General features: G+C 29.5%; 3 protein-coding genes and 1 long non-coding RNA gene across 9 annotated transcripts; 3 read left to right on the plus strand and 1 right to left on the minus strand.

Moving 5' to 3' along the window:
- Window positions 1-125: 125 nt before the first annotated feature.
- On the plus strand, window positions 126-12,907 carry LOC105194836. Its single transcript, XM_039458773.1, has 14 exons — window positions 126-532; window positions 3,011-3,421; window positions 3,593-3,814; window positions 4,731-5,023; window positions 5,115-5,451; window positions 5,865-6,165; window positions 6,775-6,869; window positions 7,006-7,123; window positions 7,997-8,127; window positions 9,709-10,119; window positions 10,275-10,496; window positions 11,017-11,309; window positions 11,397-11,730; window positions 12,137-12,907. Exons 1-14 carry the CDS (start codon window positions 490-492, stop codon window positions 12,436-12,438), a joined length of 3,513 nt encoding a protein of 1,170 aa, XP_039314707.1. The 5' UTR covers window positions 126-489; the 3' UTR covers window positions 12,439-12,907.
- Window positions 12,908-13,235: 328 nt separating this feature from the next.
- On the plus strand, window positions 13,236-20,514 carry LOC105194441 (clotting factor C). 6 transcript variants are annotated; one of them, XR_005576611.1, is made up of 8 exons: window positions 13,236-13,499; window positions 13,639-13,719; window positions 15,086-15,493; window positions 15,667-15,888; window positions 17,062-17,354; window positions 17,442-17,760; window positions 18,148-18,513; window positions 18,610-20,048. XR_005576611.1 is itself a non-coding variant. In XM_039459062.1 (7 exons), exons 1-7 carry the CDS (start codon window positions 13,388-13,390, stop codon window positions 20,430-20,432), a joined length of 1,470 nt encoding a protein of 489 aa, XP_039314996.1. In that variant the 5' UTR covers window positions 13,236-13,387; the 3' UTR covers window positions 20,433-20,514. The 6 variants fall into 6 exon arrangements, 5 of the variants coding, with proteins under 5 accessions (XP_039314996.1, XP_025987238.1, XP_039314995.1 ...); XM_039459062.1 differs by lacking the exons at window positions 18,148-18,513; window positions 18,610-20,048 and adding an exon at window positions 20,398-20,514; XM_026131453.2 differs by having other exon boundaries at window positions 18,148-20,048.
- On the plus strand, window positions 20,440-26,301 carry LOC105199833 (modular serine protease). The gene is made up of 8 exons (XM_026131451.2): window positions 20,440-20,617; window positions 21,653-21,695; window positions 21,819-22,223; window positions 22,560-23,014; window positions 23,223-23,447; window positions 24,810-25,102; window positions 25,181-25,511; window positions 25,726-26,301. The coding sequence occupies exons 1-8, from the start codon at window positions 20,575-20,577 to the stop codon at window positions 25,977-25,979; spliced, it is 2,049 nt and encodes a 682-aa protein (XP_025987236.2). The 5' UTR covers window positions 20,440-20,574; the 3' UTR covers window positions 25,980-26,301.
- Window positions 26,301-26,785, minus strand: LOC113003176. The gene is made up of 2 exons (XR_003268297.2): window positions 26,649-26,785; window positions 26,301-26,590 (listed from the first exon to the last, which is right to left on the minus strand). It is a non-coding gene; the product is annotated as an uncharacterized LOC113003176 (long non-coding RNA).
- Window positions 26,786-26,979: the final 194 nt, after the last annotated feature.

Consider the following 26,979-nt stretch of genomic DNA (forward strand, 5'->3'; position numbering starts at 1 on the left):
TAAACTTATAAAGCGATTCTAAAACTGAAAACGATGATTATCTAGGAAATTATTATTAAAATCTGTTTTTAATTGGTATAGCTATTCTTTCGATTTAAATTTGATAATTTTAATTTAAATTTAAACTTAATTTTGATTTCTCGATCATATTAGGATATCGTTTACGTTAAAAACGATGATGGCAGAGATCTTCATCCAAACATCTTGATATAAAAATATGTATCTTCTTCATATCTTGCAAAATTCTTTGAATCGAATAAAAAATTATATGTGCGCATGTAGACTGTCCTTGTGTTCCCTCTCTATTTGTTTACGCCTTTCTCCACACGCGCATATCAGAGTGATGCGTATACTGTGCCCGCTTTGGGTAATTCCAATCTCGTAGCATACAGTATATCCAGTAGATGGACGACAGCGAATGCGCGAGCAACGATATGCAAGTAGACGCATATTGCAATTAATAATACTTCACGTTTGGTGCGTCTTATCATGCGGATTATTCTACGAATTTCTACACTACTAATAATTTATGGTAAGCACTATGTTATAATATCAATCTTTTTGTGATAAATTGTATGTGATATTGAGAAAAAGTGTTGTAAATACAAGACTAACTTTATAAGAAAATTCTATATCTTACAACTTTTTTTTGCGAAATTTTTTTAATTAGCAATTAGAATTAATGCAACAGAATATGAAATAAATACGTTATATTCTTTTAGATATAGTACTGATAATATAAAGTTAATAAGTAAGTGCTTGTAAAGATATTTAAAAATGCTGTTTTTCATTGGTGTTGTTATATCACATGCATTAAAAAGCTTTAATCTTTATATTCTTTATCTCAACTCCATATATTTCATAATAAAAGCATGTTAGATAATAATATAAAAACAGTATTCAAAAAAATGTTAAATAAGAAAAATTAAATAATATGCATTTTAAAATCTTAATTTGCCTTGCAAATTTTTATTTAGTTTGCACATATTTTAATTTTGATGAAATGATCAATCGACTAATAATTTGTAAATAATGTAAATGCTAAAAATTAATTTTTAATGCATTTTTGTTTAACATGCACATTATTTGCACAGGAAACAAATTTATGTTGCACATTTATAAATGATGTTTCATAGTATAGTAACCGTATATCCTCATATTCCAAGAAATTTTTGAAGTGACCTCAACCAGTTCTTGCAAACCTTTTCTATAACTTTTACCAACAATTATCATTATAACGTCGTGACGTAGCTTTTCTACTACATATTATATCTGTTTCACGATATTATAATGATAACGAAATTAACATTGAGAATTATGGAAAGGCCTTCAGAAACCAGTTTATTGACCTTGAACCTCAGAATATCTGTCTGGCTTACATGTTTACTTATACATGCATTAGTAGATAAACGAAAATAAAACACAAATACGCGTATTGCAATCTCTACTGATTTTATTGAAGTTTATTGAGTTATTCCCATCAGTTTGCTGACACTCTCCCATATAATCTGTTATTGAGTGGCTATTTACTATCCGAATAATGCAAACCACTAGATGATCCTGGCAACAGTCAATCTCTCATAAATCCTAGAACTGTAATCGTGTGAAATACACAACTAAAAATTAAAGTAGTATTGTAAATATATTTGCAGCATCAGATATATATATCAGCAGAAAATATGTTAGTGCCATGATAACATTACGTGAACGTTGGAACCCTGGCAGCAAAAATTCTATACCAATTTAAAACTTGCTACAAAATCAATATAAAAATGTTAAAATTGGAAAACTTTTAATACTTTGTAAATTTTTATATTTTTGTATTGCATTGTTTTTGTGATTTTTATGAATTTTCGGTAAAATTACGTCAAATTACAGCGAAATACAACATTCTATACATTTCTAAGTAGCTTACTGAGGAGAAAAAAATTTCAATAAATAAGTACAAAGTTTTAAATATAGTAATTTGTAGAAATAATAAGTTATTTTTTTAGAATAATGTATAATTACAATTTTTAATTATTAAAATTAAGAAAAAGGTTTTAATTCAATTTTTTAATAAATTTTTGTAGCATTTTTTAAAATTGTGTAGAATTATATAAAATTTTCTACCAGGGAAGTTATCGTAGTGTCAAGGAACTGGTTCTTAAGATGCTATTACATAGAAGCATAAAACATCGAGCGTCAACCAGTAATACATATGTTAATTTAATAATTTATTGATAACATATTTCAATATTCACTATATTATAAACCTGTAAATAACGTTACGTATATTGTAAATTTTGGAAAATGTTTTTTATAAATTTTTAGTATTATGTATTAGAAAATTTGTGTACATCAGAATAATGTTATCTCCCTTATTTAACTTTGTAGCATCAAGAACCGAGAATCTGCAAGTTTATATTTCTGCACAATAATTTTTTGCGCACTAGCTTGTTTGACGCTTGTCATATAGGCTGTGGTCCATTGATACTTCGAAGCATTCTTTGATTAGTTAATTTGTAAAATTCTTTGTTCCGTAATTGTTGTACAATAGTTATATTTTATATCAGTTGCATATTATCTTATGTTAAAAATGACGTGTTATCTAATTTAAAGTTTGTTTTTCGCGTTTTTAATTGATTATAAATTTGTTAATTTTATAATTGTTTATTTGCTTAATTTATACAAATATAATAAATGCACAAATGGTTAATTAATATAATTATTTTATTAAAGAATTATATAATTTTTAATTAAAATGAATATGTATTTAAAAAATTGTGGACAAAAGAAAGCGCGTATATATATTTTATTATAGAAGAGATTTGCAATATATTGATATAACAGAGATTTATAACAGTGATTTGCAATATAAATGATATAACTGATTTTCTGTGATTGGAAAATTATAATTAACATCGATGTTACCTATAACATACATGCTATATAAGCTGCTATTGTTTGTTATCTTCCTTTCTATTGTGTCAACTTTGCTGCTATATAACTGTGTTTGCCTGATGTGGAGCCTGTATCGATGGTGATCTACTGTGTAACGGAGCAGCTAATTGCACTGACAGATCGGATGAAGATTCGAAATTATACAGCAGAATTGGATGGCCATTATCTCTACAAACGGTACGACCACCAACGGAAACGATACGACCGTCACCAGTACAGACTCCTAGACGAATACGATCTCCTGTGACGCCTGCACCCAACACTTGCAAAGTACCTTCGCAACCACAAAATGGTCAATGGAAGTTACATCCAGACCAATGCTCAAGTGAACAGGAATGTAACGTCGCACAAAAAACGGAATTGGGATTAGGATCTCTTCTCGTCTACTCTTGTTTTTCAGGATTTAAAATAAGAGGTTTGCCCTACGTGAGCTGCATTATTGGGGGAAAATGGATTAATATACCAGATTGCATACCAGGTATTAAAATAATAATTTAAAATTTTTTAAATATTTAACTATTTTAGAAAAGAAGTACATATATTATAATAAAGGTATGAATTCCTAGATACTAAATATTTTAATTAATGATTACTGTCGTCTAAGTGCTCAAGTGATTATGTATAAATTATATATTAAAATGTTTGATAGATATACGCTGTAAACCTTTAAGTACAGCATCTGTTGACGCTACATGTACGTATGATGGTGAATGGGTTTCATGTGAATCTCCTGTACAACCGAGAACAACAGCGGTATTGCAATGCCGAAATAGTTATCGGCCAGAAACAAATCCACTTTCCGAACAAAGAAATAACGTGAGATGTAATGAAAATGGTCAATGGGAACCGGAACCTATGCGATGCATCCCAGGTTTGTTTACGATAAACATTTACGTTAATGATAAATTTACATTTTACACCACTTTTGATAGAAGCGACTCTACGTGTATTAAAAAGTGAAAAGTAACACGTTATTGCGTTATTGATTTTAGAAAATAATGCGTTATTGTTACAGCTACTTTTTACCTAATGATTTGTTATTTCTTTGTTACTTTTTTGTAATGCTGTAGGAGTTCATTAGATTTGTATATATGTATAAATTACATTATTTAATAATCATTGTTAATTTTAATAATAAATATTTAAACTTGCAACTCTAAGCTATTCTGTATATAGGGCAAACTTTTCTTTACGTTAAACTTATTTAATAATTTTATTAAATTTTTTTTTAATATATACTTATTTTTATAAGAATTTAGATTAAATTTTCTTATACATTAATATCATTATTATAAATGCATTCTGATAATTACATCCAGTATTAAAAATCTATGGTATATATGTAATGTGCATTATTCAGCAATACCGTCTATCAGAATACAGTCCAAGATATTGTAATATAAAGTACTGTATTGGAATATTTCTATCCAATCATGGGATTATCGCGCGATTTATTAAATAGGTATAAATACAAAAAACTAAAGTAATGATGAGAGTAACGACTAAATTTATTACTTTCCTGACAATCAAGCCTGCAGAAATAGATTTCGCGAATAGCATATTAACAATTTTTAACACACACTCACGCATGCACAAATATGTTTAATATATATTAAATGTATTTAATAGATTTTTATATTAATTTGATGCACCTTAATATCTTATTCATCCTATTGAATTTATGGTAACTGTAAATTACTTCCTTTTACATAATTACGCAAATGTCTATTACGTTCTTTTATTACCACACTATAAAACAAGTATTTCCATCAAAATATTTGTTGCAGTCTGCGGCACTATTCCTCCTGATATTGTACCACTCATTATGGGTGGTAATCGACCAAATATCACGGAATTTCCATGGCATGCCTCACTATACCGCAATGTAAACGAGCAAAAGCAATTTTTTTGTGGAGCGACTATTATTCAAGAAAATCTCTTGATAACGGCAGCACATTGTGTATATGATGAGAGCACTAGGAAACTAATTCAAGCCAAGTCAATTTATGTATTAACGGGGAATATCTTTCGTGATTACGATCATCCCGCACACGATCAAAGAATTGTTAAAAAGAATCAGGTTGAATAACATATACAATACGACTAATGTAACTAATTTTTACACAATATTGTCGATTTACACATAAGTATCCACACATGCTTTTTTGCAGGTGAAACGTATTTACATCATACGCAATTATTTAGGACTTATAGGAAATTATATTTGGGATATTGCGATATTAGAACTCACCAGGCCGTTCGTATTGTCAACTTGGTTGGTTCCTGTATGCATAGATACTTTAAACAGTAACAACAGGAATGTATTGGAAGTCGATTCTTATGGAAAGGTAGCAGGATTTGGTAGAACCACGCACGGTGGGTCTAGCGCGGTCTTACAGGCTCTGACAGTGCCCATGATTCCACTTAGCCAATGCAGGTTCACGAGTCAACAATTTGAAACGGAACAACTTATCACCGTTGACAAATTTTGTGCAGGCTACACGAATGGTTAGTAAAAGAATAATTTATATGTGACATTAATTAGCACAATGCTGTATTAAATTCTATTAAATTTGTCTTCTATTATATTTATCAGTAATATTCGTAAACAATGGAAGATTATTCAAAATTTTTGATGTTATATAAATATAGAAGTTAAATATGTGTGAGGAAATGACAAATCTAAGATGAACTGTTTTTAAATTAACGGATGTAGATTTAAAAGTTTGAAAATAACCGGAGTTTTTCAATTTTTTGCAATTGTTATCGGTTGTAGGTGAATTTTTCAATAAATTTATTTCCATGAAAAAATTAAGAACAAATGGTTTTTCTTTTTCAAGCTTTCAAAACTGTTATATGTTTAAAAATGTTTGTTCAAAGACATGAAAAGTAGAAACTTACATGAGCATTATATATTTCAGGTTCTAGTGTTTGTGATGGTGATAGTGGCGGTGGATTAGTTTTTAAAACCAATAGTTTGTGGTACCTCGGTGGTATTGTTAGCGTTTCTCTCGGCACATTTCGAGAGAGTGACGGAAGTATTCGTTGTGGGAATTCATATTCCTTATTTACAAAAGTGTCCAGCCATATTTCATGGATAGAAGATGTTGTTTCAAAAATAGAACGAAATCAAATCCAAATGTTATGCTCATCTGAGTCTCAAACTAAATGCTCGTATTTTGATAATAAGTATTCCCTTTTATATGAACTCGGGTTCTTTTAGTATCCTATCTTTATTAGATGATATAAACTGAAGTGCAGTTACATTTTTGCCGGAAAACTAAACCTGTATATATTATTTTATATGAATTATAATAAATTCTTTAATATTTACTATTTATACGAATGTTTTGTAAATGGCGCGAGATATGTTTGATAGCAGAAGCTAACTTTAATAAAAGTTTTGTAGTTCTGCTGCTGTAGTATTTATTCAGACGGTGACGTTCGTATATACAAGCGGAAATTTGCATATATTCACTCACGTGTTATACAAAGAATTCGAAAATTTCTTGGTTTAAATTAAAAAATTTTTATTAATAATTATACGTGCATGCAAAGAGAACGAGAAAAAGTTTTATCTTATTTCGAGCAAAAAGAAGTGGCAATTTTGATAACAACGACGGTTGCCGCACAAAGGCTTGAATCTTAAAAATGTTTTGCATGTAATCAACTACGATTTGCCATCAACGATCGACGAATATGTTCATAGATTTGGACGAACTAGTAGAGTTGGAAATCGTAGAAAAGTAACTTTATTTTTTAATTCAAATTCTGACATAGACATGTCCCTCACTGAAGATTTGATTAAAATTTAAAAAAAAAATTGGTTAGCCAGTATCTGGTTGGAATCTGGACGGTGGAGAAAGCGGAAACTATATACTTTATGCCAGGAAAGGGCAAAAGATTTGGCGGGGAAGATATCAGAGGTATAAGTAACATGTCTAAATTTTATAAATTGAATATATTAATATATAATTTATTTTTATTATATTTATAGTATGTTGTTGTTGAATTATAAAAATTATGTATTACAAATTATAAATAAAAAAGAATTCAAATCAGAGTTTTCAATAAACATGAATATGAATTATTTTTCTGTGCAAACCAAGGATGCATATGGAGGTGAATGCGATGATGTTGATTATGCATCTCTTACACCAGCAGAACCGGAAGAACAATGGTAAATTAAATGCTTTTTTAAAACAATTGCTTTATTTTTTTTATATTTAAAAAGTATGACAGATTCTATCAATAGTAGTAACGTGTACAAATCAAGGTTTTTTTTTATACCGAATTGAATCAAATGTTTCATTAAAATTTGTAATAACAATTAAAATGTTAGATTAAATTTTAGTGATTCAATTTACGCGTATTCTTTTTAAACACCTTACATCATAATACATTTTTCTTTGCATGTAAATATGAACTAACTAATTGTTATATATAGAATCCTGAAATGGTTGGCAGTTCCTTCTTCTTATTTGTTTAGTAATATAAATGTATCACCTGTAGAAGATAAAAAACTCGAAGTCGTGCATAATGGTGTTTAGATATAAACCATCTATTTCCATATTAAACATACAGAAAAAATAAAGTCTTTAAATTATTATTAAAATTTCTCATTTGTAAGATTATAAGTTTCCTAAAGTTACAAAGCGATTCTAAAACTGAAAACGATGATTATCTAAGAAATTATTAAATACTGAAGTCTGTTTAGCCATCTGTATGATCATTGTTTCAATTTAAATTTGATAAATTAAATTTACATTTAAACTTAATTTTGATTAAATTTGATTTTTGTGTGTCACATTAGGATATTGTTTATATTAAAAACAATGATCTTATCCAATCATTTTGATGTAAAACTATATGTACTCATTTTCATATCTTGCAAGATTCTTTGAATCGAATAGAAAATATATATGCGTACGTAGACTGTCTTCATGTTCCCTCTTTATTTCTTTACGCCTTTTCTCCACGCGCGCATATCAGAATGACGCGTATGCTGTGCCCGCCTTGGGTAATTCCATTCTCGTGGATAGATTATATCCAGTGGATGGACCGCAGTGAATGCTCGAACAACGATATATAAGGAAGCGCGGATTGCAGTTAGTAAAACTTTACGTACGGTGTGTTTTAACATGCGGATTGTTCGACAAATTTCCACGCTACTAATAATTTATGGTAAGCATCATGTTATGATACCAATTTTTTGATGATAAACCGTTTCCGATATTGAGAAAAAGTATTGTAGGTGCAAGATTATTTTTGTAGAAAAATTTTATATCTTACATTTATCTTTGTAAAATTTTCCTGTTTTAGCAATTAAAATCAATGTAACAGAATGTTAAATAAATACGATATATGCTTTTAGCTACAGTACTGATAAAATAAAGTTAATAAATAAGTGTTTATAAAGATATTTAAAAATGTTTTTATTGGTGTCATTGCCATTATTTCATATTTATTAAAAAGTTTAAATCTTTATCTCGACTCCACATATTTCATAATAAAATCACATCAGATAATAGTATAAGAACATTATTTTAAAAAAATGTTAAATAATATGCATTTTGAAATTTTAATTTACCTTACAAAATTTTTACTCAGTTTGCACATATTTCAATTTTAAATAATAAATTGATTAATAATTTGTAAATGATATAAATGTTAAAAATAATTTTCATTAACCTTTTTCAGTTTTTATTCATCATGCACATTTCTCAGAAAAAATTTTATATTGTATAAATGGTATTTTATTGGTTTTATATTATTCTGTATCCATATTATATTTCAAAAAAGTTTTCTCAACCAGTGATCAAGAAGTGATCTCAACTAGTTCTTGCTTATTCTGTAATTTTTGGCAACAGTTTCGTTATAATTATAACGTCGTTGTGCAGCTTTTCTACTACTTATTATATCTGCTCAGCGACATTTATAATGATAACGAAACTAATATTAAGAATTGGAAAGACTTTCAGAAACCAGTTTATTAACCTTGAACCTCAGAGTATCTGTCTGGCCTACATGTTTACTTATATTGGTATAGATAAACGAAACTAAGACACGAATACGCGTATTGCATATCTCTATTAATTTTATTGAAGTTTATTAAGTTATTCCCAACAGCTCGCTGATACTCTCCCATATGATTTTTTATTGACTATTTATAAATGTCCGAATAATGGGGACCACTAGATAATTCTGGAAACAGTCAATTTCTGGAACTTTAGTTATGTGAAATATACAACTATAAAAAATTAAGCAGTATTCTGAATATACTTGCTGCATCAGATATATATAAACGTATAGCAGGAAATATGTTATTTTGTAAAATTTTTTGTTCCATAATTGTCATATAATAGTTATGTTTTATATCAACTGTATATTATTCTATTAAAAATGATGTGTTATCTAATTTGAAGCCTGTTTTCCGCATTTTTAATTATAAATTTTTAATTTTATAATTGTTTATTTGCTTAATTTATATAAACGCATAAATGGTTGATTAACATAATTATTTTATTAAATAATTATTTAATTAAAAGAAATATTCATTAAATTTGTAAAAAAATTGCGAACAATAGAAAGCGTGCTTATAGCATGCGCTGTTTTATTATAGAATTACAATATTGATATAACTGATTTTTTGTGAGTGGGATTATAATTAACATCAATGTTACCTAGCTATAATATATGTTGCTTGTTATCTCTTTTTTTTATTGTATCAACTTTGCTGTTATATAATTTTGTTTGTCGGATATGGAGTCTGTATCGATGGCCTACTATGTATCGGAGCAACTAATTGTACCGATAGATCGGATGAAAATTCGAAATTATGCAGCAGAATTGGATGGCCATCATTTCTAAAGTTGATTCGACCACCAATGGAAACGATACGACCGCCACCAGTACAGATTTCTAGACGAATACGATCTCCTGTGACGTCTGCATCTAATACTTGTAAAGTACCTCCGCAACCGCAAAATGGTCAATGGAAGTTACATCCAGACCAATGCTCAGGTGAACAGGAATGTAACGTCGCACAAAAAACGGAATTGGGATTAGGATCTCTTCTCGTCTACTCTTGTTATTCGGGATTTAAAATAAGAGGTTCAGTCCATGTGACTTGCATTATTGGAGGAAAATGGATTAATATACCAGATTGCGAACCAGGTATTAAAATAATAATTTTATACTTTTAAAGTAGGTATTTAACTATTTAAAAAAAAAGTACATATGTAAAGATGAATATTTTAATTAAGACACTCGTCTTTAAAGTGCTAAAGTGACTATACACTAATTATATATTTAAAATGTTTGTTTGATAGATGTACGCTGTAAACCTTTAAGTACAGAATCTGTTGACGCTACATGTACGTATGATGATGAATGGGTTTCATGCGGATCTTCTGTACGACCGGAAACAAAAGCGACATTAAAATGTCGAAATGGTTATCGGCCTGAAACTAATTCACTTTCCAGACAAAGAAACAATGTGAGATGTAATGTAAACGGTCAATGGGAACCGGAACCTATGCGATGCATTTCAGGTCCGTTTACGATAAACATTTACATTAATGATAAATTTATGTTTCACACCTATCGACTATCAAAATACAGTCCAAGATATTTTAATATACTGTGTCGAAATATGTCTATTTAATTATGTGATAGTCGTGCGATTTATTGAATAGATATAAGAATAGAAAACTAAAGTAACGATAAGAATGACGACTAAATTTATTACCGTTTCTTCTCAATCCTGCAAAAACAGATTTCGCGCATTTATAACACGTTATAAATTTTTAATACACGCACATACGCATGTGCGAATATATTTAATACATATAAAATATATTAATATATGTGAAATATAAATAAATTTTTATATAAGTTTGATACATCTTAATCTCATCTTATCCGTCTTATTAACTAATAAATTATCATAATGACGCACAATGAATTTACGTTAATTGTGAATTATCTCCTTTTATATGATTACGCAAAGATCTATTATGTTTTTTTATTGCCACACTAATTCAACTATTTCAATCAAAATTTTTGTTGCAGTATGTGGCACTATTCCTCCTGATATTGTACCGCTCATTGTGGGTGGTAATCGACCAAATATCACGGAATTTCCGTGGCATGCCTCACTATACCGCAATGTAGACGAGCAAAAGCAATATTTTTGTGGGGCGACTATTATTCAAGAGAATCTCTTGATAACGGCGGCTACTTGTGTATATAATGAGGAAACTAGGAAACCAGTTCAAGCCAAGTCAATTTATGTATTAACGGGAAACATCTTTCGCGATTACGATAGTCCCTTGCACGATCCAAGACTCGTTCACAAGAATCAGGTTTGCTAGTGTATACAAGGCGAGGTAACTAATTTTTACCAAATATTGTCGATTAACACATAAGTATGCACACACGCCTTTTTGCAGGTGAAACGTATTTACATCAGACGCAGTTATCTAGGACTTGTAGGAAATTATCTTTGGGATATTGCGATATTAGAACTTGTCAGGCCGTTCGTATTGTCAACTTGGTTGGTTCCTATATGCATAGATATTTTAAACGATAGGGATAATGTATTGGAGGTCGGTTCTCTGGGAAAATTAGCGGGATTTGGTAGAACCGCACACGGTGAATCTAGCGCGCTCCTACAGGCTCTGACAGTGCCCGTGATTTCACTTAGCCAATGCAGGTCCGCAAGCCAAAATGCTAATACGGAACAATTTATCACCATTGATAAGTTTTGCGCAGGCTACACAAATGGTTAGTAAAAAAATAATTTATATGTGACATTAATTAGCATAACATCGTATTAAATTCTATTAAATTTGTCTTCTATTAATCTTATTAGTAATACTCGTAAACAATGTAAGATTATTTAATGTTTTTGATCTTATACATATAAGTATAGGAGTTATATAAGGAAAGAACAAATTTAAGATAATCTGTTTTTATATTAACGGACAAAGTTTTAAAAGTTTGAAGAAAAACCTTTTAATTTTTTGCGCGGTTTTTTTTAGTTGTAGGTAAATTTTTCAAAAAATTTATTTCCACGAAAAAATTGAGAATAAATGATTTCTTTTCCGAACTTTCAAAACTATTATATATTTAAGAATGTATGTTCAAAGACATGAAAAGTAGAAACTTACATGATCATTGTATATTTTAGGTTCTGGTGTTTGTGATGGTGATAGTGGTGGTGGATTAGTTTTTAAAACCAATAGTTTGTGGTACCTCCGTGGTATTGTTAGTGTTTCGCTCGGCACGATACAAGAGGGTGGAAATGCTTATTGCGACTATAACTTGTATTCTTTATACACAAAAGTATCCAGCCATATTTCGTGGATACAAGATGTCATTACAAAAATAGAAGAAAATCAAATCCAAATCTTATGCTCATCTGAGTCTGAAACTAAATGCTCGTATTTTGATAATAAGTATTCCCTTTTATATGAACTCGGGTTCTTTTAGTACCTCTTCTTAGATTTTTAGTACCTCTACAAATTGTAGTGCAGTTACACTTTCGCCGGGAAACTAAACCTGTATATATTATTTTATATGAATTATAATAAATTCTTTAAAAAGTATGACAGATTCTATCGGTAGTAGTAACGTGATGTACAAATCAATTTTTTTTTTTATACCAAATTGAATCAAATGTTTCATTGAAATTTGTAATAACAATTAAATTGTTAGATTAAATTTTAATGATTCAATTTACGCGTATTTTGTTTAAACACCTCACATCATAATACATTTTTCTTCGTATGTAAATATGAACTAATTGTTATATATAGAACCCTGAAATAGTTGGCAGGCCCTCCTTCTTATTTGTTTAGTAACATAAATGTATCACCTGTGGAAGATGAAAAACTCGAAATCGTGCATAATGGTGTTTAGATATAAATCATCTATTTCCATATTAAATATACAGAAAAAATAAAGTCTTTAAATTATTATTAAAATTTCTCATTTGTAAGATTATAAGTTTCCTAAAGTTACAAAGCAATTCTAAAACTGAAAACGATGATTATCTACGAAATTATTAAATACTGAAGTCTGTATGACCACCTGTATGGTCATTGTTTCAATTTAAATTTGATAAATTAAATTTAAATTTAAACTTAATTTTGATTAAATTTGATTTCCGTGTGTCACATTAGGATATTGTTTATATTAAAAACGATGATCTTATCCAGTCATTTCGATGTAAAACTATATGTATTCATTTTCATATCTTGCAAGATTCTTTGAATCAAATAAAAAATATATATGCATACGTAGACTGTCTTCATGTTCCATCTCTATTTGTTTACGCCTTTTCTCCACGCGCGCATATCAGAATGACGCGTATGTTGTGCCCGTCTTGGGTAATTCCATTCTCGTGAATTTATTATATCCAGTGGATGGACCGCAGTGAATGCTCGAACAACGATATGTAAGGAGGCGCGGATTGCAATTAATAAAACTACGTACGGTGTGTCTTAACATGCGGATTGTTCGACAAATTTCCACGCTATTAATAATTTATGGTAAGCATTATGTTATGATACCAATTTCTTGATGATAAACCGTTTCCGATATTGAGAAAAAGTATTGTAGGTGCAAGATTATTTTTGTTGGAAAATTTTATATCTTACAATTTATCTTTGTAAAATTTTTCTGTTTCAGCAATTAAAATCAATGTAACAGAATGTGAAATAAATACGTTATATTCTTTTAGATATAGTACTGATAATATAAAGTTAATAAGTAAGTGCTTATAAAGATATTTAAAAATGTTTATATGGGTGTCATTGCCATTATTTCATATTTATTAAAAGATTTAAATCTTTATCTCGATTCCACATATCTCATAATAAAATCACATCAAATAATAGTGTAAAAACATTATTTTTAAAAAAATGTTAAATAAGAAATGTTAAATAATATGCATTTTGAAATATTAATTTGCCTTACGAAATTTTTACTCAGTTTGCACATATTTCAATTTTAGTTAAATGATAAATTGATTAATAAATTGTAAATGATATAAATGTTAAAAATAATTTTCATTAACATTTTTCAGTTTTTATTCATCATGCATATTTCTCAGAAGAAATTTTATATTGTATAAATGATATTTTATTGGTTTTATATTATTCTGTATCCATATATTTCAAAAAAGTTTTCTCAACCAGTGGTCAAGAAAGGAGCTCAACCAGTTCCTGCTTATTCTGTAACTTTTGGCAACAGTTTCGTTATAATTATAACGTTGTTGTGCAGCTTTTCTACTATTTATTATATCTGCTCAGCGACATTTATAATGATAACAAAACTAACATTAAGAATTGGAAAGGACTTCAGAAGCCAGTTTATTGATTCAGAATAGATAAACGAACATAAGACACGAATACGCGTATTGCATATCTCTATTAATTTTATTGAAGTTTACTGAGTTATTCCCAACAGCTTGCTGACACTCTCCCATATAATCTTTTATTGTATAGCTATTTATAAATGTCCGAATAATGCGGACTAGGTACTAGATAATTCTGGCAACTGCAGTCAATTTCTGGAACTTAAGTTATGTGAAATATACAACTATAAAAAATTAAGCAGTATTCTGAATATACTTGCTGCATCAGATATACATAAACGTATATCAGCAGGAAATATGTTATTTTGTAAAATTTTTTATTCCATACTTGTCATATAATAGGTATGTTTTATATCAACTGTATATTATCTTATGTTAAAAATGATGTATTATTTAATTTGAAGCCTGTTTTCCGCGTTTTTAATTATAAATTTTTTAATTTCATAATTGTTTATTTGCTATAAATGCTTTATATAAATGCATGAATAGTTGATTAACATAATTATTTTATTAAATAATTATTTAATTAAAATAAATATTTATTAAATTTGTAAAAAAATTACGAACAATAGAAAGCGCTCTTGTAGCATGCGCTGTTTTATTATAGAATTACAGTATTGATATAACTGTGATTTTTTGTGAGTGGGATTATAATTAACATCAATATTACCTAGCTATAATATGTTATATGTTGCTTGTTATCTTCTTTTTTATTGTGTCAACTTTGTTGTTATATAATTTTGTTTGTTGGATATGGAGTCTGTATCGATGGCCTACTATGTATCGGAGCAACTAATTGCACCGATAGATCGAATGAAAATTCGAAATTATGCAGCAGAATTGGATGGCCATCATTTCTAAAGTTGGTTCGACCACCAATGGAAACGATACGACCACCACCAGTACAGATTTCTAGACGAATACGATCTCCTGTGACGTCTTCATCTAATACTTGTAAAGTACCTCCGCAACCGCAAAATGGTCAATGGAAGTTACATCCAGACCAATGCCCAGGTGAACAGGAATGTAACGTTGCACAGAGAACGGAATTGGGATTAGGATCTCTTCTCGTCTACTCTTGTTATACGGGATTTAAAATAAGAGGTTCGCCCTACGTGAGCTGCATTATTGGAGGAAAATGGATTAATATACCAGATTGCGTACCAGGTATTAAAATAATAATTTTACATTTTTTAAATACTTAACTATTTTAGAAAAGAAGTACATATATGTATAAAAAAGGTATGGATTCTTAGATACTAAATATTTTAATTAACGATTACTGTCGTCTAAGTGCTCAAGTGATTATGTATAAATTATATATTTAAAATGTTTGATAGATATACGCTGTAAACCTTTAAGTACAGCATCTGTTGACGCTACATGTACGTATGATGATGAATGGGTTTCATGCGGATCTTCTGTACGACCGGGAACAAAAGCGACATTAAAATGTCGAAATAGTTATCGGCCTGAAAATAATCCATTTTCTAGACAAAGAAACAATGTGAGATGTAATGCAAATGGTCAATGGGAACCGGAACCTATGCGATGCATTCCAGGTCCGTTTTCGATAAACATTTACATTAATGATAAATTTACGTTTCACACCACTTTTGACAGAAACGTCGCTACTTTTGTTAAAGTTTTGAACGCGAGTCATTATGCACACGAACGCCAACAATACAAATTATCCGAACATAGATGACTAAAGTCGAATAGTAATGAAGCAATAAAGGAACTTTAGACATAATCTTACTTAGTACTACGAAAGAATGATAATACAATTAATTATAAATAGTACAATTTTTTTTAGAGTTGGCTTTTAAAACGTTATCTTAAAAAATTAATGCATTATCATTACCGTTACTTTTTACAAAGTAAAAAATAATACGTTACTGTTATTGATTTGAGAAAGTAATACCTTATCGTTATAGTTACTTTTCAAGTAACGGTTTGCTACTTTTTCATTACTTATATATAATGTTGTAGTAGCTTATTAGATTTTTAAATTACAATTTGATAATTGTTAAATTTAATAGGAAATATTTATGCTTGAGACACTCTAGACGATATTCTTTATATACATCAAACTTTTCTTTATGTTTAAGTTGCCTAATAATTTACTAATTCTTTTTTTGGTATACTCAATTTTACAAGAATTTGGATTAAATTTTTAGAATGCATTCTGATAATAACTTCCAATACTGAAAATTTATGGTACATGTGTAATGTATCTAGATTAAAAAAATTTATTCAAAATTATTCAATACCGACTATCAGAATACAGTCCAAGATATTGTACTGTGTCGAAATATGTCTATTCAATTATGTGATAGTCGTGCGATTTATTGAATAGATATAAGAATAGAAAACTAAAGTAACGATAAGATTCGAATGACATTTAAATTCATTACCGTTACTTCCCAATCCTGCAAAAACAGATTTCGCGCATAACGTTAAAAATTTTTGATACACGCATACACGAATATATTTAAAACATATAAAATATATTTAATACACGTGAAATATATTTAATAAATTTTTATATAAATTTGATACATCTTAATCTCTTATCCGTCTTATTAACTTATATAATAATAAATTATTATAATGATGCACAATGAATTTACGGTAATTGTGAATTACCTCTTTTTATATAATTACGCAAATATCTATTATGTTTTTTTATTGCCACGCTAAGTCAAGTATTTCGATCAAAATTTTTGTTGCAGAATGTGGCATTATTCCTCGTGATTTTGTACCACTCATTGTGAGCGGTAATCAACCAAATATCACGGAAATTCCGTGGCATGCCTCACTATACCGCAATGTAGACAAGCAAAAGCAATTTTTTTGTGGGGCGACTGTTATTAAAGAGAATCTCTTGATAACGGCGGCTAATTGTGTATATAATGAGAAAACTAGAAAACTAGTTCAAGCCAAATCAATTTATGTATTAACGGGAAACATCTATCGCGATTACGATTATCCCTCTCACGATCAAAGACACGTTAACAAGAATCAGGTTTGCTAGTGTATACAAGGCGAAGTAACTAATTTTTACAAAATATTGTCGATTAACACATAAGTATGCACACACGCCTTTTTGCAGGTGAAACGTATTTACATCAGACGCAGTTATCTAGGACTTGTAAGAAATTATCTTTGGGATATTGCGATATTAGAACTCGTCACGCCATTCGTATTGTCAACTTGGTTGGTTCCAGTATGTATAGATATTATAAGCGATAGCAGTGTATTAAAGGTCGGTTCTTCTGGAAAGGTAGCCAGATTTGGTAGAACACATGGTGAATCTAGCATGGTCCTGCAGGCTTTGACAGTGCCCGTGATTTCATTTAGCCAATGCAGTCAACAATTTGAAACGGAACAGTTTATCACCGTTGACAAATTTTGTACAGGCTACACGAATGGTTAGTAAAAGAATAATTACATGTGACATTAATTAGCACAACACTGTATTAAATTTTATTAAATTTGTCTTCTATTAATCTTATTAGTAATACTCGTAAACAATGTAAGATTATTTAATATTTTTGATGTTATACATATAAGTATAGGAGTTATATAAGGAAAGAACAAATTTAACATAACTTGTTTTTATATTAACGGACAAAGTTTTAAAAGTTTGAAGAAAATCCTTTTAATTTTTTAGTTGTAGGTAAATTTTTCAAAAAATTTATTTCCACGAAAAAATTGAGAATAAACGATTTCTTTTCCGAACTTTCAAAACTATTATATATTTAAGAATGTTTGTTCAAAGACATGAAAAGTATATACATGAGCATTGTATATTTCAGGTTCTGGTATTTGTGATGGTGACAGTGGTGGTGGATTAGTTTTTAAAACCAATAATTTGTGGTACCTCCGTGGTATTGTTAGTCTTTCGTTCGACAGGATACAAAAGCGTAGAGATGTTTACTGCTACTACTACAACTTGCATTCTTTATACACAAATGTATCAAGCCATATTTCATGGATACAAGATGTCATTACAAAAATAGAACAAAATCAAATCCAAATCTTATGCTCATCTGAGTCTCAAACTAAATGCTCATATTTTGATAATAAGTATTCCCTTTTATATGAACTCGGGTTCTTTTAGTGCCTCTTCTTAGATGATACAAATTGTAATGCAGTTACATTTTCGCCGGGAAACTAAACATGTATATATTTTATTATTTTATTATTATATAAAATATAATAAATTATTTAATATTTACTATTTATGCAGATGTAAACAATCAGCATCAATTTTTCAGTTTGTGGATTTTAAATCGAGAAGTCGCAGTTGAAACGTTCACATCATTTTTATTTAACAATTTCGCTAATTTCTTTTCCGATTCATCATCAGAGTTTGTATTGTTGAAAGTCCCAGATAAATCTAGCTGTATCTATCACTTTTTTCCCTTCTATCTAAATTTGTTCTGATCGAATGATAAATAATGTATCTTGTGTTATAATTACAAGTAATATGTATTTCAGCATAGCGTTATTTAGCACTTCAATTATTTGACATTACTTAATTAAATATTTAAAAAATCACCAGTTAATATTAATTGACTGGCTCGCGATGTGTGTATGTGTTATTAATGATATATTTTATTGTTGTTACCATGTCTTTTGATTTATTATTAGATTTGTTGCGAAATTAATATTAAATTTTTTGAAGACGAATTATTCCGGAGATAAATGTATCGACAGGTGCGTTACGAAAATTATGGTATAATATACGCCATATACGGTATGGATAGTCTTCCTGAAGCATTACAATGAAAGTAATGTGAAGAAGTAAAATAATTTCAAAAGGCATATATCATATTTGCATCATATGGTGAATTTCGAAATTTTAGGACAAACGTATTATATTCTTTTTAAACACAACTATAGATTTTTAGTATTGGAAACATATATTGGAACGTAGCTTTAGTGCATGATAGACTCATAAATTTTATATAAAATACATTTTATTTAAAATAAGATAATCTTGAAATATTTCACCTTTTGCTAAATTTATGAGTTATATACCAAAAAAGAAAACTTAGTAAAAATTAGCACAGACCCCTACGCAAGGATGTGTTGTGAAATTATATTTCATTAAATTATTGCTAAAATCTTTCGCTTTACTAAATTGATGAATTTATTATGTACTGAAAATGAAAATTTAGTAAAGATTAGCACAAGCCTTCGTATAAACGTTTATATCGTCAGGTTTACAACACGTAAAATTATCACTTGAATCTTTTACTAAAATACTTAAAAAATTTTTTATATTTTAGAAAAAAAGTAACAAAAACATCTGGCAAAACGAAATGTATAGATTAGATAAAAAAATCGGCTTGATTAGTAAATGTAAAAAAAAAGCTTTTTTTTGATATTTCACCCATTAAATACTGGTGCGTTCATAAGAGTAAAGAAATAGCAATATCGGGACAAAACAATTGTTTTACAAAAGTTATTTGAATTCTAAGATACTCTTTTCACACGAAGAATTTCACAAATTTCTTTTTCCTAACTCATTTAATAATGAGCCTTTTTTTGATAAACTTCATATTAATTCATTCATCAATTTGAGCGAAATGAGCATATCAAACTAATTGTAAGTGAAATTATTACTGCAGTTAGGAGAAAAATTTGCTGTATCTTTTAGTAATTGTAACAGAGATTACCATTATTGAATTAATAAAATTCGAGAAAAGGATTACACAATTTCAAGAAAGAATGCGGTTCAGAAATTAATTAATTTTGATTATTAACAAATTGCGTCAAATTGAATTCAAAATATAATTATGTAAAAAGATTAATGATATCTTGATTGGCAAAGTTTATTATTTGTAAAATTATAAATTTCTTGGATTTACAAAGCGATTCTCTAAAATTGAAAACAATAATTACTGCAGAGACCTTTAAACATCCTGGTATAAAAAATATCTTTCTTTGCAAAATTCTTTGAACTGAGTTGAAATTATATATGCGCATATATTTTTTCTCAATTTGTTAGTTGTTAAAATAAATTTGCAGCGTATGAAAGAAATATGTTTTTCCCCGAGTGAGTTCTTCCCACCACGCGCGCATATCAGAATGACGCGCATGCTTTGCCTGCGTTGGGTAATTCCAGTCTCGTGGGATCAGTATATCCTGTGGAAGAATTGTAGTAAATACTCGAGCGCCGAGGTATAAGAAAGCGCTGATTGCGATTACTGACATTCGCGTATGTGTACCTTATCATGCGGAATGTTCGACGAATTTCCACACTACTAATAGTTTACGGTAAGCAAGCAACATATGATTCCAACTTCTTTTTGTGATAATATAAGAACCATATCGTGATATTAAGAAAAAATGTTGTAACATTGCAAGACCAACTTTAAAACAAATTTTATATCTTATAACTTTTATTTTTGAAACTTCTTTTTTATTTATCACTTTGATGTAATGCAACAAAAAGTGAAATAGATATGTTACTGATTTTAGATATGTTACTGATAAAACAAAGCTGGGTAAGGGCTCATAAAGATATTTAAAAATGCAACTGTGTTTTTTACTGGTGTCATTAACATTGTCTCACATTCATTAACGAGTTCTAATATTTATATACTCTTTATTTTGAATCCATACATTTTATAATAATATCAAATCAGACGAATAACAAAACAAAAGCATAGTATTTATTTAGAAAAATGTTAAATAATGTGCATATTTTGAGGTCTTATATAATGTACAAACCTTACACAACATTTTTACTCAACTTGCGCATATTTCAATCTTGATTAAGTAATCATTCGAGTAATAATTGATAAATGAAATACATTATTATTTTGCGTTTTATCATACACATTACAGAAAAAAATTTTTTGATTCCATATAATGAATGATATTTTGTGATAATTGTACGTCCGCATATTCCAAGAAATTTCTAAAGGAATCTCAACCAGTTCTCAACCAGAAACCAGTTGGTGACCTTGAACCTTAGTATAAAGAAGAATCTATCTTGCTTATATGTTTACTCATATTGGTAGATAATAAGCGAAGATGAGATACGAATACGCAATACATGTCTTTACTAAATTTGCTCGGTTAATTGAAGCTGTTCTTATGTCACTAGTAGATATGATTAATCCATACGATTTTTCTATTGTAAAAAAATATGCGATATGAGCATCAAACACACAAGATTGTCCTATGAATATAAATTCTAATTACAATTAAATCAGTTTAATAAAAAATTTCAATCAATACATGCATATAAAATAACAAGAAAACAGATTTTGATAATTTAACGAAACAATTATTTGGATTTTACAGTGTGCATTGGTTCTGGTTACGCACAAATTAATAATGATTGCGGGTAAGTAAAACATCGGAATAATGCAATATTTAAATAATAAATATTAATTAATTTAATAATAAATAAGTAATTATTTATAAGTAATAAATAAATAAGTATTAATTAATTTAATTGTTTGAACAGGCTGGATAAATTTCAATGTCGTGATGGACAATGTATAGCGAGTGCATTGTTATGCGATGGCAAAAGAGACTGCAGAGATTCGTCCGACGAGACGGAGGCAGAGTGTAAAAAGCCAGAGGTTCTATGTCATCCCTATGCCTTTCGTTGTAATTACGGTGCCTGCGTAGATGGAGACTCCGTGTGTAATGGTATTCAGGATTGCGCTGACAACAGCGACGAAACGCAGCCCCGGTGCTCCGGAAGTAACGTATCAAATGGTCAAACGGAAAGACCTAGACGCGATTGTAAATCGCATCAGTTTGCATGCAGCAATGATCAGTGCATTCAGAACACTGACGTGTGTGACGGGCGACGAAATTGTGCGGATGGCTCCGATGAGACATCTGAATTATGTAGATCATTACGGTGAGAATCTTTTGTACACGGAAAAAACAATTTATTGTAGTATCTAAAAACTTAGCTACATACAGATCAGAAAATAATTTTATGTTAATCTATCAAAATAATTATATAAGACGTTTAAGCAGGATGATACTGCTGTAAAAAATTTTGATTTTATAAGTATAACCAGCTTAAACGTCCAATATAAATTTTGTAATGGTTCAATTATCATAATTATTTTCAAATCTGTATTTTAACCAAATTTTCCTTTCCGTGCATATTTAAAATATGATGTACAGTTGTACATTGATCAAAGACTAGTTTGAGAGGACCGCCTTAAAACTGCCCATTTATTTGCAGTTGTCCCCCGACAGCTTTCCGTTGTTCGTATGGAGCATGTATCGATGGTGATTTACGATGTAACGGAGAAGTCGATTGCGCCGATAGATCCGATGAAGATTCGCGATTATGTAGCGGAAATGCATGGCCGTCACCTCTACCGACGATATTACCACCAGTAACAGAACGACCGTCATCTCGACCGACGACATCAACTCTACCAACACGACCAATACAGACTCCTAGGCCAATACCTACTGGTGCGAACACTTGCAGAGCACCTCCGCAACCGCAAAATGGTCAATGGAAGTTACGATCGCAATGTTCAAGTGGACAGGAATGTCACGTTGCAGAAGGAACGCAACTGGAATTAGGATCTCATCTCGTCTACTTCTGTAATTCGGGATATGAAATAACAGGTCCACCCGACGTATTCTGCAGTAGAGGACAATGGATTAATATACCAAGTTGCAGAGGTATTAATTATTTTATAAAATAATAATTTTATGTTTTTGAAGTATTAAACTATTACAATATATATATATATATATATATATATATATATATATATATATATAGAAAAATATTTATAAATTTCTAGAAACATAATGTTTTAATCGAAACTGTCGTTGTTTTCAAAGTGTTCAAGATCGTGATTGATTTGATATTTAAAATGTTTGATAGAGATACGCTGCACACCTTTAACTACAGCATCTGTCCAAGCTACATGTACGTACGACTATAGATGGGTATCGTGTGAATCTCCAGTACGACCGAACACAAGAGCGGAATTGAAATGTCAAAATAGTTATCGGCCGGAAAATATTGATCAACTTTCCGGACAAAGGAGGAACGTAAGATGTAATGCAAACGGTCAATGGGAACCGGCTCCTATGCGATGCATTCCAGGTCCGCTCACGATAAACATTTACGTTAACGATAACAAACTTACGTTTCATACCACTTTGGACAGAAACAACGCTACGCTTATTGAAATTTTGGATGATAAAATCATTATACATACGGATTTCAACAATCCAAATTATCGGCCAAACATTGATGTTAGAATATCAAAGTCGAATAGTAATGTAGCTACAGAAGAGCCTTGGGCTCGGGGTTAGAGCTATGAAAGAAAAATAGTGTAATTATAAATAGTACAATTTATTCAAAATTGGAAACATTAAAAAAGTAACACATTACTGTTACTTTTTATAAGAAATAATTTGTTACTGTTATTCGTTACTGATTTTAAAAGGTGACGGGTTATTTTTACAGTTACTTGAAAAGTAACAGTTTTTTATTCTTTTCTGATATAAGTCATTAGATTTATAATAAGTTATTAGATTTTAAAATTACGATACTTGATAATGTTAAATGTAATAATAAACATAAAAACTTGAAACTCTCTAAGCTATTCTGTATATAGTGCAAGCTTTTCTTTATATTAAACTTCTCTAATAATTTTTATAATTCTTTATTTTTTAGTTTACTTATTTTTACAAGAGAAGTTAGATTAAATTTTTTCAACATTAACGTCATTATTAAGCATGTATTCCAATAATCGTTGTATTGAAAATCTACGGCACATGAAATGTAAATTATTCGATACTGACAGTAACTACTGACAGCCCAAAACATAAAGTAGTATAGGCATATTTTTATTACGCATAATCAGCGCGTGATTTATTTATCGAATAGGTATAAGGATAATAGAAAACCAAAGTAACGATTTGAGAAAAGTACGATATCGTTTAAAAAAAAAGTAATGATTATTACCGAAAAAAAGTAACGAAAACGCTCGATCCTGAATTTTTTTAATATTACTTTTACAGTTGTCATGGTAGTCATATATGCCATTTGTTCCATCGAGATAATTCACATACCTATGTTAGTCTATGTATTACAACTTCTATTCAAGTTTCTATTATAATTTGAAATTGTTTCCTAATGGACCAAAGATTTAATGAAAGATTTAAAATTCAATTTTTAAGTATTGTACAAATGCTGTGTACAATTTATATATTATTAACTGTACACACACCTATATACACACATATATATACCGAATATATTTAATAAATTTTTACGTGACTTTGATACATATTAATCTCTTTCCCATCCCATTAATCATAAAATTATCACAATGACGAGCATTAAAATTACAGTAACTGTGAATTATCTCCTTCTTTTACATAATCACGCAAGTAATCATTATGCTGTCTTTTATTATCACGCCGAGACAATTAATTCCAATCGAAATATTTGTTGTAGTGTGCGGCATTTTACCTCCCAATATTATACCGACAGCTGTAGGCGGTATTCGACCACAAATCACGGAATTTCCGTGGCATGCCACGTTATACCGCGATGAACCTGGCGAACCCAAAAAATTTTTCTGTGGAGCATCTATTGTTCAAGAGAATCTTTTGATAACAGCAGCTCATTGTGTTTATGATGAGGACACTAGGCAATTAATTAAAGCTAATTCCATTTACATATTAACGGGAAACATCTATCGCGATTACAATTATAGACATAATGAAAATCTCGTTAAAAGAAATCAGGTTTGCAAGTGTATACAATGCGATGTAAACTAATCTTTACAGAATATTGTTGAAACATCAACGCATACCTTCTTGCAGGTGAAACGTATTTACATCGTACGCAATTATCTAGGACTTGTAGGAAATTATCTTTGGGATATTGCGATATTAGAACTCGTCACGCCATTCGTATTGTCAACTTGGTTGGTTCCTGTATGCATAGATACTTTAAACGATAGGAATGTATTGGAGGTCGGTTCTCTGGGAAAAGTAGCGGGATTTGGTAGAACCGCATACGGTGAATCTAGCGCGCTCCTACAGGCTCTGACAGTGCCCGTGATTTCACTTAGCCAATGCAAGTCTGTAAGCCAAAATGCTAATACGGAACAATTTATCACCAACGATAAATTTTGCGCAGGCTACACGAATGGTTAGTAGAATAATTATACGTGATATTAATTAGCAAAACTTCTTACAACTACAACTTCTTACTAATTTTCTCAGAAATATATTCGTGAACAATTTATTTTAAATATAGAAGTTATATAAGGAAAAAGAAAATATTTGAGGATTGTTTTTAAATTTAAAAATAATTGTTCAAAGATGCGAAAGATAGAGAATTACATGAGCATTGTATATTTCAGGTTCTTCTGTTTGTGATGGTGACAGTGGCGGTGGATTAGTCTTTCAAACTAATTTGTGGTATCTCCGAGGTATTGTTAGTGTTTCCCTCGGCACGATACAAGAGGGTGGAAATGTTCACTGCGACAACAACTTGTATTCTTTATACACAGACGTATCCAGACATATTTTATGGATACAAGATGTCATTACAAAAATAGAACAAAATCAAATCCATATATTATGCGCAGATGAGTCTCAAACAAGATGTTCATAAATTTAACGACGATACCACTAACTGTTACGTACAATCATGGAGGAAAAAAATTATTTTGTACCACATGTCTATCGATAAATTATCTTTATTCTTTATTAAATTTATAATTATATGTGAAGTTGCAACTTTACTGAATGAAATAATAATTAAAACTTGAAAGACTTAGAATAGGAAGTATTTTTTTATACATATGTGATATAAATGAGATTAATTTCATAATTTTAACTGTTTTTCATTTAGTGGTTTTTAAAAATTCTTACTACTTTACAATATAAATATGTAAAAAATGGATAGGTAGAAATAAAAAGTGAATTGCCATACATATCTTCTATTTTAACTTCATGTATGCCAAGTTATGCAAAACAGATATAATAAAAAAATTTTTACATATTGTTTTTATACACAATGTACATTAAAAATTACGTTTTATCATATGACACAATACCTACAGTAAAACATTTTTTTTTAATTTGAGATGACTAATTTTTTATAAAGTTATTATATAATCGTATTGACTATTGACACTTACACACACTCAGGTTCCTTTAGTGCCTTTTCTTTATCAGATGGTACAGACGGTAGGACTACATTTTTGCTAGGTGAAACTAAACCTGTAACATATATTTTACATTATTTTATAACAAATATAATCAATTATGTAATATTTACCTTTCATGTATAAGTCTTGCAAACGTTGATTCAATTTTTTAATTTCTTGATTCGAATTGGGAACCATAATGGAAACTTTCGCATCATCCTCAGCCAACAATTCTGCTAATTCCTTTTCCAATTCATCATCAGAGTTTGTGTTGTTAAAGGTCTCAGATAAATCTAGCTGTATCTATCACTTATTTCCCTTCTAAAATCTGTTCTGATCAAATGATAAATAATGTATCTCGTATTATAATTACAAGTAATATGTATTTCAGCACAGCGTTATTTAACACTTCAATTATTTGAGATTACTTATTTAATATTTAAAAAATCACTAGTTAATATT

Source organism: Solenopsis invicta, chromosome 16, assembly GCF_016802725.1.
Source record: "Solenopsis invicta isolate M01_SB chromosome 16, UNIL_Sinv_3.0, whole genome shotgun sequence".
Classification (NCBI taxonomy): domain Eukaryota; kingdom Metazoa; phylum Arthropoda; class Insecta; order Hymenoptera; family Formicidae; genus Solenopsis; species Solenopsis invicta.

Excerpts from the sequence above, each read along its gene's own strand:
- LOC105194836 (XM_039458773.1), top strand. The coding sequence starts at position 490 with ATGCGGATTATTCTACGAATTTCTACACTACTAATAATTTATG. Across the intron at positions 5,024-5,114 it reads GAATTGTTAAAAAGAATCAG|GTGAAACGTATTTACATCAT; the intron begins GTTGAATAACAT and ends GCTTTTTTGCAG. Across the intron at positions 5,452-5,864 it reads TTGTGCAGGCTACACGAATG|GTTCTAGTGTTTGTGATGGT; the intron begins GTTAGTAAAAGA and ends TATATATTTCAG.
- LOC105194441 (XM_026131453.2), top strand. The coding sequence starts at position 13,388 with ATGCTCGAACAACGATATGTAAGGAGGCGCGGATTGCAATTAATAAAA. Across the intron at positions 15,494-15,666 it reads TATACCAGATTGCGTACCAG|ATATACGCTGTAAACCTTTA; the intron begins GTATTAAAATAA and ends AATGTTTGATAG. Across the intron at positions 17,761-18,147 it reads TTGTACAGGCTACACGAATG|GTTCTGGTATTTGTGATGGT; the intron begins GTTAGTAAAAGA and ends TGTATATTTCAG.
- LOC105199833 (XM_026131451.2), top strand. The coding sequence starts at position 20,575 with ATGCGGAATGTTCGACGAATTTCCACACTACTAATAGTTTACG. Across the intron at positions 23,015-23,222 it reads TAATATACCAAGTTGCAGAG|AGATACGCTGCACACCTTTA; the intron begins GTATTAATTATT and ends AATGTTTGATAG. Across the intron at positions 25,512-25,725 it reads TTGCGCAGGCTACACGAATG|GTTCTTCTGTTTGTGATGGT; the intron begins GTTAGTAGAATA and ends TGTATATTTCAG.